The 14930-nt window shown below is 39.5% G+C and overlaps 1 protein-coding gene across 9 annotated transcripts in view; it reads left to right on the top strand.

The window, feature by feature from the left end:
* The window catches only part of LOC125456959 (rho guanine nucleotide exchange factor TIAM1-like), a 278224-nt gene that overhangs the window by 252458 nt on the left and 10836 nt on the right, over nucleotides 1–14930 (top strand). For all 9 annotated transcript variants that reach the window (XM_059650354.1, XM_048540606.2, XM_048540607.2 and 6 more), the window contains 4 exons: nucleotides 8429–8547; nucleotides 11978–12086; nucleotides 12349–12407; nucleotides 13269–13374. In XM_059650354.1, coding sequence (XP_059506337.1) covers nucleotides 8429–8547; nucleotides 11978–12086; nucleotides 12349–12407; nucleotides 13269–13374 — 393 coding nt within the window. The remainder of the gene's footprint in view (nucleotides 1–8428; nucleotides 8548–11977; nucleotides 12087–12348; nucleotides 12408–13268; nucleotides 13375–14930) is intronic.

Genomic DNA, 14930 nt, shown 5'->3' on the forward strand with positions numbered 1-14930 from the left:
CCCACTGCGGGTGCAGTATCAAAACCCAGCTGTACACGAGTTCAATCTTTGCAGGTAGAAATAGCCCTTAACAGTTGCAATGTGTGAAACATTGCCCCAGATATAGCCGGCAACGAAAAATTAGTGTTAACTTTTCGGGTCCGGTGACCCTTCCTCAGAACAGTTGTTGCCAGACCTACTGAGCTTTTCCAGCAACTTTGGTTTTGTTCTGATCAACAGCATTCGCAGTTCTTTCGGTTTTTATCAGAGAAAAATTAGTGCCCTGCTTTGCTGACGGGGATCAGGCAACGTAATGAATGGGATGTTGCAGAGGATGTCCATCCTCTTTCTTCAAGCTTATGGGAGGAGACCAAGATGTTGGACCCTGCCATCCTGGTCAAAGGTTGCCAGTTCAGTCAGTGCAGTGACCATAATCCAGAGAAAAACTCAACCATGCAAGAAGGTTAATGGCCTTCTGTGCTCCTCAAGGATCGGTGAGTGCCACCATCTTCTCTATTATACTCAATCTCACTCTAAATGTGCCGCTACACCCTTTCTCCTCTTCCCCCCATCCCGTCACCCCTCCCCAACAAGACTCATGGCCTACCACTCCCACATGCAATTGGATAGATATTTCAGTCCTTACATGAATCTAGTCAAACTGCTGAACACCCTTTTCAGAAAATCTAGTTAGAACCCTATTACATTTTTCCACTTTATCTGCACTCTCAATATCACCCTTCCAAACCACTGACCTTTTATTCATTTCCTATTCAGTCATATGGTACACCACATCACATTTGCTCAACCTGTACCAACACTACCAGCTGTACCAGCCACGTTCTTCTCACTAAATCCCGACCTCATTTCAAGAGAACACAGCCCACAATAGGACAGAGAGAGCCAGGACGGGTGGTAGGGTGCCTGACATTTGTCTTGGTCACCCTCTGAGGCGAGAATCCTTGCCTTAGCAGAATTGATCCATGCTCTCTCATGTAGGAATGCCAAGACCTTAACATTCCTAGCAGCCAAGTATGATCCATTTATTGTTCTATGCTGCTGTCCTATTAGGATTATTGTGATTACAGTCTTAAGATGCCTAAGACTCTATTCCTAACTCACAACTCATTCCCTGTGTTGTCTGTTACAGCCTCCACCTGCAAAGCTACCAGTTTCTCCAGACATCATCTCCTCTATCTTTGAGGAGGAAGCCACAGACTTCTGTGGAAACTTTAGCAAGGTTGTCTTCCACATGCTTGATTAGTTCAAATACTGACACCTCAGTAGGTATTTAACGAGTTTGGAGTCAACAGCACATTACATGCTCATCTCCACAGCTAGCTGAGGAAGAGCTCCCCAGGTTGCCAGCAGTCAGAGGACTGCCAGAGAGCAGGTACCTGTTTAACCCTAGACAGAAAGGCCCCATATTGTCAAACACTAACAACTTAATTAAAAGGCACAAACAATCAAATGATCGACAGCAGGTTTGTTGAACATACTCAGGACAGTGGATTGAAAGTTAGATGTGGCCAACAATGCCAATTGTGCCTGCTCCAGTATGTAAATGTTTGGTAGTCTCCATGGACAGTTTGGTATTTTCCCTAGAGAGCCAGGTTCAGCAGAATGCTTTCTGGCTGCCAGAGTAACTCAGGACTGTACACATCGTTTTAGCCAATGGAGCCAGCACCAATGACAAGGTGTTAGTAGGAACTGCTGATGCTGGAGTCTGAGATAACAAGGTTTGGAGCTGGATGAACACAGCAGGCTAGGTGTCATCAGAGAAGCAGGAAAAGCTGACATTTCGGGTCTGGACCCTTCTTCAGAAATGGGGGAGGGGAACAGGGCTCTGAAATAGAGAGAGGAAGGTGATGTTCGAAGGTGGATAGTGGAGCAGATAGGTGGAGAGAAGATGGACAGGTCAAGGAGGCAGGAGTGAAGCCAGTACTGGTGAGTGTAGGTGGGGAGTTGGGATGTGGTTGGTCAGATAGGAGGGAGGGGTGGGTAGGTTGGAGGGAAGACTGACAGGTCATGGGGGTGGGTATGAGGCTAGTAGGTAGGAAGTGCGGGTGGGGGTTGGTCGATGAGGTGGGAGGAGATACATGGGAGAAAAGATGGACAGGTCAAGGAGGCAGGGATTAGAGTGGGGGTGGTCTTGGGATGAGGTCGGGGTGGGGAGATTTTGAAGCTTGTAAGGTACACATTGAGACCATTGGGCTGCAGGGTTTCCAGGTGGAATGTGACATGGTATTGGGGGATGAGGGACTTTCGCCTCACTTCAGGTGCCATTTTCTCACAAGGAGACTTGGCAGTGGGCATCTGAAGAAGATCTACATTCAGGCCCCTCCTAGACTCCTTCAAGGACACCTTAGAAGTGTTTGGTCCCGGCCTCCACTTTGCCTGTAAACCTCAACTCTGTGAATTTCAAACCAAGAAGGGGAAGGCTACGTCTGCCCAGGACATTTGCACCATGTCTGGGTTCTGTGGCCATAAATACCCCCACGGTCGTTACCTCCAAGATTTTCCAATATAGGGCAGTCTCCCTGCACCCCAGCTGTGGACCCTGTGCCTGCAGCTTGACATAGTTGGAGGGCAAAGAGAAAAAGTAAACCTCCTGAGGGCACATATGTGGAACAGGTTGTGCTTCATTGTACATAGCATATCACATTTGTAATGATACTGGTATTTTAAATTATCTCCTGTCTAATTGACTGTCATTTCACCTGCTGGTACAGGAATATAGTTGCAGAGGTCACTCATCACTCTAATATGCAAGAACCTTGTTTGAAGTGGTCATTGTTGAATGTGGGATCATGAGCTGTGGCAAAGACTTCCAGCCTTCCGTGAAACATTAATGGTCAGCACTGTTCACAGCTCCTTAGATAACGAAGCAGTTCATTTCCAAATGCAGCAAGACTGTGAGAAGTAGCCAGTAACATTTTTGCCACTCAATTGCCAAGCAATGACCATTTCCAACATGAGAGTCTAACCATCACCTTGTGACATTCAATGGCATCTCCATCATTGAATGCCCCATTATCAACATCCCTAGGGTTACCATTGACTAGAAACCGAACAGACCGAGCCATATAAATACAGTGGCTTCAAGAGTTGGCCAGACACTGATGTATACAGCTCAAGGCATGTCACACTAGTGCAATCACAGATTGTAATTTCAGGAGAATTACTGAAACATTATTCCCCCTCTCCAAAAAAATGCACCCCTTCCCAGACTGAACAATGCATGTTGTATCTTGGAGGGGAGTCAGTAGCCAACCTGGAGATGGTTAAATACAGACAATATTTTCTGTTTTCTAAAATTATAAAAACATTGATTACTGGAACAATATGACAAGGTCATTTGAAGATTATTGCTAGCTCAGGTCAAAAATAAGTCTGTGAGAGTTTCTAATCACAGAAATGATACAGTGATTACAAACTCAAAGTTTTCATCAAACTAGATGCTTCCTGTTTAGTGTACTTAGATAAAGCTTGTGCATTAACAGCTTCGTGAAAGGACTTTGGATTTTCTTCTGTCAGTAAAAAGAAAGCAGTGAGTAAGACTGTAAGCATTGTAGAGGAAGAGTATGATGTCATTTCTGATCTTGTTAGCAAAGGACAACTTGCACCAAAGGTAATGTTTTCACACCCTCAGAAAGAATGGTCATATTTTATCCATCAGTCTAATAATATCTTTAGGATTTAAGATGTTCACCAGAGAAACTTGAGAAAAGTTTTCATGTATTTAGAAATTGTGCTTTAATATTTTTTCAATTTTAACATTAATGTAAGACCGTAAGACCATAAGACATAGGAGTGGAAGTAAGGCCATTTGGCCCATTGAGTCCACTCTGCCATTTAAATCATGGCAGATGGGCATTTCAACACCACTTCCCTGCACTGTCCCCATAGCCCTTGATTCCTTGTGAGATCAAGAATTTGTTGATCTCTGTCGTGAAGGCATCTAACTTCCTGGCCTCCACTGCACTCCGTGGCAATGAATTCCACAAGCCCACCACTCTCTGGCTGAAGAAATGTCTCCTCATTTCCGTTCTAAATTGATCCCCTCTAATTCTAAGGCTGTGCCCACGGGTCCTAGTCTCCCCGCCTAACGGAAACAACTTCCCAGCATCCACCCTTTCTAAGCCATACATTATCTTGTAAGTTTCTATTAGATCTCCCCTCAACCTTCTAAACTCCAATGTATACAATCCCAGGACTCTTAGCCGTTCATCATACGTTAAACCTACCGTTCCAGGGATCATCCGTGTGAATCTCCACTGGACACGCTCCAGGGCCAGTATGTCCTTCCTGAGGTGTGGGGCCCAGAATTGGACACAGTATCTGTGCAGTGACCTAATTACATGTAATCATAATGTTTTTAGTTGTATATAATAAGTCTTTAATATTTTATAAGCTAAAAAAAGTATAGGTTACTTCATTGTCACTGAACTTGATGTTGCTCCATAAACATTACACTACTTCTCACTAATTTCTACCATTAACTAAACCTAAACAGGTATCCTTTTGTAAATGTACTAAGTTTTCATTTGTGACTTGATAATGACTAACTAAAAATGTAGTTTATTGGAAGCTGCGAGAAATAACTAGTTTTCTCTCCGTTTCCTCATATGTTGATAACTGATGTAAAGCATAGTTCTGTGATCCACAGTGATCTTCCAGAATTTTGCCCAAATGATGATCGTTCTAACGTAAATTTGGGACCTTGCACTTTAGACAAAATCTGCATTCAGAGCCCTCTGCAAGTGTGTTGGTAAGGATTGAACAACACTTTTTGTTTGTGAGATATAAGCTATGCTGGAGAGGCCATATTTATTTACTGTTCCTAGTTATACTGAGAAATTGTTGGTATGCTTTCTCCTTGTATAGATGCTGCTCCTGCATGGAGAATTAGTTTGTTATATTGGGAACTCCAGGATATTGATTGAACATTAATGAAGGCATGATGAAAATCAGATAGTGTGGGACATGGTGATGAACCTGTTAGTGATGTTACAAAAACAGAAGTTGCTGGAAAAGCTCAGTAGGTCTGGCAGCAGAAGACAAATAAAAGTTAACGTTGCAGGTCTGGGTGACCCTTCTTCAGAACTGAGGGAGTCTGCAGAAGGGTCACTGGATCCAAAACATTAACTGTTCAGAGATGCTGCCAGACCTGCTGAACTTTTCCAGAAACTTCAGTTTTTGTTTTTGATTTACAGCGTCTGCAGCTTTTTTGGTTTTTATTCTGTTAGTGATGCTGTTTCCGTGATATTGCTGTTCTTGTCCTTCTCTGTATGACAAGTTACAGCATAGCGACAAAATGTTGATCATGCTTCATAGGACCCTCTGGATATACTGAGGCTGCAGTATGTATTTTTATTGAAGTAGTGAGTGCGTATTGATTCCAGTGGAAGGGAGTTCCAATAAAGTTCAATGTCCTGACCTTGTGCTCTCAATCTTCTTGAGAATTGTCACTGTTGCGCTCATCCTGGTGAAAGCTGAGTATTACATTATACTGTTTGTTGCCTTGAGTTTTGGACACTGTAGTTAGACTTTGAGGAGTCAAGAGGTGAAATATTGCAGAGTATCCAATTTCTATCCTTTTATTGTGACTACTCTGTTTACAAGCTGCTCCAGTTCAGCTTCTGATCAGTGTTGTCCACCAAAGACAATGATATTGGCACTAATCAAAGTCTTTGAAAGTATCAGCGATGCATTTAAGGAAGAGGCTAGATAAGCCTACAAAGGAGAAGGGAATTGAATGTTATCCCGATAACTTTGATGAAGATCAGTGAGGGGAGGCTCAAGTGATAGATTTTCTGTGCTATATCCTATGTAAAGGAAAACAACTGAGTTTTTTTTGTCTGTGATAACTATCTGGCACTTTATTAAGTGGTACAAACCACTTGACAGCCCACAGTAATAACCAAATTCTGCTCTAGGGTGACTTGTGCTGCTTCATTATTACAGAAGTTGTGAATGGAGGTGAATACTTTGGAAAGTTTGAACACTTCACACTGAACCTCTTGATTATTGATGGAGTTGATAAAGATATTTGGGCTGAAGGCACTCCTGCAATGATGCCTGGAATTGTCCAGCTCTCTGACAACCATATCCATCTATTTTTCTCAGTAGGACATGGCCCTTCAACAATGGCACCACCTAAATAAATAGAGACGGAATAAAATCTTTAAATAGCCAACTTACTTATGACCAGTATTTGGGGGACAACTTCCATTTTGATGGGTTAATTTTGCTGCCATAAGATGGATTTTGCTGTTCAAATGCTCAGCTTGACTCCCTGAAAGTTGCCATTGGCTATGGCTAGGGACTAATGCTGATCTCCCAGAACTTTTGCAAATATGTCTGTTTTAGAATTCAGTCATATTGGAATGTCTTACTCTGAATACCTCAAGACAGTTGCTAGGGAAGCAAGCATTCCATTGTACAATGCAGTCCCATATGTCGTAAATGAGTTGGCTATTCAAAAAATTTATTCCATCCTTATTTATTTATGTGGTAATGTTGGTGAAGGGCCATTTGGTTTGAGCTGTGAATCTTTTGACTTTGGGGATCTTATCACTCTGGAAAAATTGTACAACCTTGTCACCTTGCCAATCATTATTGTGAGGAACTGAATAAAGTGGGTTATTCAGGCAACACTGCATATATGACTTGCTTTAAGTTGGTGCACAGTTGATTAGTTAATTTAGGGATATGCCCAATGGCAGACTGGATAGCACAAATGTCCAGAATAGTTATCTACCAGTAGCAGTGAAGTTCCTGTGATAGAGATAGTTCATAGATTTGATGCAAGCACATGACGCAACACATTCATGGACTTTGTACACCATTCTTTTCATCGGATGCTCCCAGGATAAAGGGACATAAAACTGTTTCAGGAAAGAGGAAATAAATGGCACAGATAGTAAAGCAATAGGAATGAACAAAAAAAAAAGAAAATCACTAAAGTTTCCTGAAATAAGCTCACTGAAACGCTATGAATTATTTTTAAATTCACTTCCACCTGTGTTGCAGCAGCTAGCTACAATGGTTGTCCAACATGCAGATTACATCATCAATAGCGTGGTAGCAATGGGCATAAGATCCAGAGTAGCCCATCCTATTTGTGCTGGCTGTCTGTACAGCAGTCCTTGTGACATTCCCCATTTTCACTACCACCCTCCACGTTCTTCCTTTTCAGATAATAATCCAAATTCCCTGCTGAAAGCTTTAATTGAACCTGTCTCAACCACAATCTCAGTAGGCACATTCCAAATCACAATTATTCACTGTGGTATAATGTATTTTTTCCTTCTGTTCACCATTATTCCTTTTACCAATTTTTAAAAATCTGTGCCCTGGTTCTTGATCCTTTCAGTCTGTTCAGACTTTGCAATGCTTTGAATATCGTCATCAAATCTCATCTGGCAACCTCTCCAATTTATTTGTGAAACAAAAGTTCCTTGTTTCTGGAACCATTTCACAAATCTTTTCCGCATTCTCAACAATGGTGTTATGTCCCTTCCAAAATGTGGTGCCTACAACTGTTTTATGTAAATATAATGTAACTACATTGCTTTAGATTCATACCCCTATTGATAAAGTCCAGGAATCCTGTATGTCTTATTCACTTTTCTCTCAACATGACCTGTCACATTCAATTGTCAAAACACATATACACGCAGATGTCTCTGATCAGACACCCACTTTAGAATTGTATACGTTTTGTCTCTGCATTCTTCCTACAAAAATCAATCACTTCATATTTAATTCTACATTAAATTTCATCTGCTACTTGTCCACCCATTTCCACCAATCTGTCCTCATAATGGTCTGCATTAATGGGAAACAGAATACGTAGCTGCCTATTTCTTCAAAGCACACCTCCTAATGGCTGGTATTTTCACTGTCCGTCAGAATTACAGCCACAAAATGGGGTGAGTGCATAATGAGGAAATACCCGGAGTGACAAACCCTTGCTTGCTTTGCAAAAATTAGGGTGCAAGCAAAAAAACCAGGCTTGATTCAGGTAGCTATTCAATAAAGAGGGGTAAGCTACGTGAGCATCTTCACCTGGAGGTTATTTTGGTTCCAACAAGGAACGTCAGTAATGATCAGAAATTAGATGTTTTAACTATCTCCGGTTTGGATGAGAAACAATGACAGTAATGTAATATTCTACCCTAACCCAATCAGAATAGACTGCCACTGTGGAGGTCGGGAATGGAATTTGTTGTCTCCATGGCCTGTGTACTACCACACAATGTGTATCTTACCACTCAGCCAAAGGCAAAGTTTCCGGTTAATTGAAGTCAGTTATTGTCAACCAAAAAGATTTATAATAAGTTTGAAAATAAAGGAAATGCTTTTTGTGCTGTAAATTTCTAAATGATAAGTGCATAAATTGAATGACAAAAGAAACTAGAAATCCTTTTCTTTAAACTTCCAGTGGCAATGAAAGCCATGAATAAAGTAGCAAGCCACATAAATGAAATGCAGAAACTACATGAAGAATATGGAGCTGTGTTTGACCAGCTCATATCTGAGCAAACTGGAGAGAAGAAAGAGGTAAGAAAAGTATTCAGTTTGACTTCCTGGAATTCATGTACAGGTTGTCAGTTATTATTTTACTTGCTTGTGGCCCAAATGATCCAAATTAGATTGTCTACTTTCCCTCTTCGTTCAAGTGGAAAAATAGAAGAAGCTACCTAATGTGAATTTCTCCACAAGAGATGTCTCCATACAGCCACATTAATATTAATGTTTCATGAAAGGTGTTTCCTTCGCTGTTTTAAATTCTTTATTCACCTTATTTCTTGTGTAAAGGGGGCCTGCTTTTGAAGAAGGAGTGCGTCTCAATAATGACTTAATGAATGCCTAATCTTTCTGTGTAACCTTTCTTTTGAAATTTAGCAAAATTACTTAACTAAAACTTAAGTCCCTTCCTGAAGCTACAGATCATGTTAAGCAGCTGTGGATGTATGCAGTAGGCAGATTTTTTAAAATATAAATTCATTAAATAGAAAAATAAACATTATCAACAACCACCAGTATTTTCATATTGCCTTTTATATAGTAAAACATGACAAGGCACTTCACAATGACATTATAAATAGAAGTAGACAATGAAACATATGCATTCTATAACATTTGTTATAATCAAGTCGATGGTTTAATTTGGCATGTTTTAAAATTTGATTCCAGTTGTTAGAAATTCCTTAGATGTTCATCTGATTAGCTTGAAATTGACAGTGAAGTGGACCAGTGAACTGATCTTAATATATTCATGGTGGCTCAGTGGATAGCACTGCCACTTCACGGCACCAGATACCTGGGCTTGATTCCAGCCTCAGTTGACTGTCTGTGTAGAGTTTGCACGTACTCCCCATGTCTGCATCGGTTTCCTCCAGGTGCTTCAGTTTCTTCCCACAGTCCAAAGATGTGCAGGCTAGGTGGATTGGCCATGTTAAATTGCCTGTAGTGTTCAGGGTGGGAACATTAGGTGGGTTATAGGGGGATGCGTCTGGGTGGGATGCTCCAAGAGTCAGTATGGACTTGTTGGGCCGAAGGGCCATGGGGATTCTATGATGAATATTCCAGGAACCATAAAGCTTTCCTGACAGATTTGGTGGCAGAGAAGATATTTGGGCCACTGCAAAATGATCTTCTGAAAGTCCTCTAGCCTTGTTATTATTTGTAATGAGGTATTACATTTATTGACACTGAAATCGTGTAAGTTGGAGTAGACAGGATAATTTACATACCATTAGAAGAAGGTGCAATCATACGCTCTTTATGGCAAGCAATGTATTAAACCTGCACATTATCAACAACAATCAGTATTTTTATATTGCATTTTATATAGTAAAACATCACAAGGCACTTCATAAACAGAATTTGACAATGAACTATACTGAGTGCATAAGGCCAAATGTTTTGTCAAAGTGGTAGGTTTTCAGTCCTGTCTTGAAAAAGGTAAGAGAATTGGAAAGGTTCACAGATCTTATGGTCTAGGCAGCTGAAGGGATAGTCTTTACCTGATACTAGAGCACATAAACTTGGTCCTGCTCAAGTGATGAGAATAAGATGAACACAGCTCATTGGATAGTTGTGGTTTGGAGAGATTGCAGAGAGTGGAAAGGATAAGATCTTGGAAAAACATAAAAACATAGTTTAAAGTTTTAAAATGGATATGTCACTCATAAGGAGGCTGTGTATGCCAATGACTACAGGGTGGGTGATGAGCGGGAGTGGAGGCAACTAAAAATATGGACAATAAAATTTTGTATGATTAAGTTTTCCTTGAAATAGTTAAATCTAGTGATTATATAAGCATGCTGAAGATTTCAGCGGCAAACAAGCTGAAACAGGGGTGCCGTTTGATGCTGTTACTGGACTCTTTAGAACATAGAACAATACAGCGCAAAACAGGCCCTTCGGCCCTCGATGTTGCGCCGACCTGTGAACTAATCTAAGCCCCTGCCCCCACACTATCCCATCGTTATCCATATGTTTATCCAAGGACTGTTTAAATGCCCCTCTTTAGAAACTGGGCAAAAATTTAAAAATGCATTATCTGACTAATAATAAATAAAACAAGTTTGTAATTAGAAAATGAAAACTTATTACTGTCCTTCACCTACACCACAATTGGTGAATTGAACTGAGTCTAAAAGTTGATGGAAAAGCAATGCTGCACTTCTAATTGATTGCAGTGGAATGTTTGTTATTTTTAAAAGTTTTGGAATTAAATTTGGAGTCAACAAATGACCTCTTCTTAAAAAAAAGAGAGCTGGTCTGGTAATGACAGGTTAAAGTTTTATTACAACCATAGTCTCCAAGATCCTTATTTTAGGTTCATTGCTTTTAGCTAGTTTCACTTATCCTCTTCACCCATGGTATAATGGTGAACAGTCTGGCCTCTGAATCCATCAATCCACGTTCAAATCTTGCTGGAGCCTAATGTTAAGGGTTTTTGTGGCACAGTGGCAGTGTTTCTGCCTTTGGGCTAAAAGGCCCAGGTTCAGGACCCATCTGTTCCAGTGATGTGTCACAACTCATCTAAACAGGTTGATTAAAAATTTGCCAATGGACCATCAATTTGCACTTGCATAAAACCTTTATTTATAAAACATCCCAAGGCACCTCATAGAGAAAATAGATCAAGCTGGTGGGTAAGCATAGTGATGACTGTGGCCCAGTATTTCCTTGAAGGCTTGCACCATTAATTTGATAGGAAAGAAATAGTGGTAAAGAGAGGTTGCTTTAAGCGAGATTAAAAGTCAGAAAGGAAAAGTAAGACATTTGCAAAAATTTAAGATTCACATTTCAAAATCTTTAAACAACAAATCACTAACTAAGGACTGGCACTCCTGTTCCACCCTGTGTACATGAGAGAATGATTGATAGTTATTATCAAGGATCATGATGTTATTATAAAAGGCATTTCAATGGCATGTTTCATGTATACTTAATGTGCAAATACACAAACTCCGTGGAAATCGTGCAGAGGTTAGGCATTAGAAGCTATTTTATTAGAAGCTCATAGTGGAGTTGCGAGTAGCAATAATAATTTGCATGTTATGATAATTTGCAATTCACAGGTATCAATTCTTCACTATGTGGTGTTGGCTAATTTGTGCTTCACTAACAGATACTGACAATTATTTTTGCAAATTCTGGGTCTTTGTAAATGTTTCCAAAGAAAATGCAAAATTGCTGAAAGTTTTTAACAAAAACTATCAGCCAATTTAATATTATCTCATAATGGGTCAGTCAGAAGGTAAATTTAAGGCATCTGTGACAGTAGTCATAGATTTAATTGCCTTACTTTTTAATCTAGAATTAAGTGCAGTTTCTAATTGAGGGTTATGGAAAATTAATGAGGGTACAAAATTTTCCAGAATCGTAGTCCTCTATATGATCTGTGTGAGGAGAGACCTGAAATATATTTTGTATCAATAATTGTAAATATATATAATGTCATCTTCATTTATAGGTTGTGGATCTTTCAATGGGAGACCTTCTTCTCCATTCTACAGTTACTTGGCTCAATCCTCCCACATCCTTTGGGAAGTGTAAGAAAGATCCTGAGTTAGCAGCATTTGGTACGTTCCAGTTTTGAGGTTTATTGTGTTTAGGTTGCAGAAGTGCAACTTAATATAAATTGGTATATTTATAGGAAACTCAGACTGGTGTGAAACAACCATTTGAAAGGAATCTTTACTAATCTCATAACCTACGTAATTTGCTGCATTGGTCCACCAATTTTATCATAGCATATGTATAAAACCATTTTGCATTGTTGCAAGAACTTCAGTACACATGGTTTCGGAGCACTAAATCATATTTTTCATTTTACTTTTCCAGTGTTCAAAACTGCAGTTGTTCTTGTGTATAAAGATGGTTTCAAGCAGAAAAGGAAACTGGTAAGTTTTCTATCCTAAAATGACAATACACGTTTGAGCTATTTAATTTTGCATTAAATTTATGGAATTGCTAAAGGTTCAAAGAAATGAAATGGTTCAAATAAAAGAATTTTTATTTGGTTGTGACCAATGAATACGAAATTATTTTAGTAAGCAGTGAGATGATGTTTCAGTGTTTTGCTGTAGTATGAGTGGTGAAAATACTGAATTGTAATCAGTCACAATTAGATCTAGGGCTAATTTGCAAAACACAATGGTGTTTTATGTCAAGCAAACCCAGTTTCGAGCAGTGTGTCTGTTTGACAAATGGTAAAAGGAAGCTTTTAAACCCAGTTTTTGATTCTGTTATGATTTGGGACAGAATACTTCTGAAATATTTTCGTTTTGATTATTACACAACTAGAAAACGGTGGTATTGATTAACGTTCGGATGAAGACCAGAGCCAGATTCAAAGCCAGATTTTACATTGATGTATGATATGCGGCATCACTACAGCAAAACATGCTCAGTGATATTTAACTACTAAAAGTACTAACAATTGTGATCTGAAGCTTAGGAAAGATTGGAAAACTGATATTCTTTAATGTGTAAACAGAAATACGACAGTTATTCTTCTTGAAAACAAAGCAGGAAAGACTATTGAAAACACACAGTATTATAATTATGAGACCTTTTCATGCAAGCCTGTGTTTATATTAAATTGCTCAATTTTGGCTAGTCAGTATTTTATTTTAGCATCTATTATATAAATCATTTGGGGCAGTTACTAAACAAATCAATTAACCACATTTGCTTTTCTAAAAGGTTTTGTTTCTAATAAAGCTGCAACATAAAATGCCATCTTTTACCCTACAAAATAGGGAAACATTTCTCAGAGAGGATCAGTCTCAGATGATCGAGATCCATTCAGGTTTCGTCATATGATTCCAACTCAGGCATTGCAGATTCGATCAGTTACAACCACAGGTAAGGAAATAATATTTTGTATTAACACGTTTGAAATGGACTCTCATAAACTGCTAAACTGTAACAGTAATGTACTAGACCGCTGTGGGGCAGACCAATATTTTAATATCAGTTAGGCTTTGCTTTTAAAGTTGAGTGTTCTGAATAGGTAGTTATTTTGTTTCACCAGTTTTCAACAAGAATGTCTTTACCTAAGAAGGAAGAACAGAATCTATGCAAGCTCACATAATTCACCTTTTGTCTGCACTGAAGATATTTTTGACATGTGTGTTGTCCAACCTAGTCTTCTCAAATGAATAAATGCAACGTGAACTTGGATGCGAACATCAAAGCGAGTAAACTCACTGTAGAAAGTGGTGACATTAGAAAATTAAATTCCTTGAGACTACCTTTTACATTTTAGATTTCTTTTGCTCTGGATGGTTTACGCTGTGGCACAATTTACTGGAGTAGTGCTGGATATTAAGCCTCACTATTCCCAGAGTTGTCACAAATGTGAAAAGCTTGTGTAACGTTTCCATACTTCTGTATGTCCTGCCATAGGTTTTTCTCGTGTGATGCTCACAGCGTCTCCTGACAATATCTGGGTGATACCACTATCTGATCAACAGCCATAAATTTCTCATTCACAGGTCTCTGGAAGTGTCTCCACTTCCTCACCAGAATTCCGTACTTAAATGAATAACACACCAGAATTCTTTCAGCTGCAACTTCAGTGTGAGCTGCCAGTGTAAACTTATTTAATTTGGGATCTGCTTTCTGACCCTTAATCACTGCAGACCTGCCAAGTACTTAGTTTGAAATAATCCTAATTGTTGAGGAACATTTCAGCTATCTAATATCTGCCTGTGGTATTACTTTGACTTCTAGTGATAGATTTTGTTTAGTCATTTCTATGGTGTCCACATGTTGGATAATACCTGGTAATTGTTCTTGGAACTGTTCTGTCTCTTTTACATTCCTTGGACTTCCAATGATTATCAACAAAGCTGTAATCTCCAATCCAGCCAAATCCGTTCACAGGTTACTTCTTAACATCTCCTATCACTGATCTAGATGAGAAGTCACTTTCCTGCATTTCGCTTGTTAATAGAAGTTAATGTGGCACATGGCTGGGCCACTATTTATTGCCCATCCTGAATGAAAAAGAAAGTGCCAGGGCCAGGGCACAAAACTGCCACAGTGCCCTAAAGCAGCATAAATAGCAACATAATGTAATGACACCATCAGAAATATGAACAGCAGAAGGCCAATCAATCCCTTATGCCTGATCCTGGCTGATCCAACATTCCTCAAAACCACTTCCCTGCCCTTTCTCTATAATCCTTAAGGTAATGATGGTCACCTTCCCCGACATAGCTGGAAACATGTGCAAGGTTCAAAGACAGCAGAATTTTTAAAATGCATCCAAAAGAGCTGTTCTTTTAAGCCAGTGTGTAGAAGATCTGACCAATTTGATTGAATTTTTCAAAGAGATGACTGGGTGTGTAGACAAGGGCAACTTGGACTTCAGCAAGGATTTTGACATGGGAGACTGATAATGAGGTTGGCATCTG

Source organism: Stegostoma tigrinum, chromosome 12, assembly GCF_030684315.1.
Source record: "Stegostoma tigrinum isolate sSteTig4 chromosome 12, sSteTig4.hap1, whole genome shotgun sequence".
Taxonomy (NCBI): domain Eukaryota; kingdom Metazoa; phylum Chordata; class Chondrichthyes; order Orectolobiformes; family Stegostomatidae; genus Stegostoma; species Stegostoma tigrinum.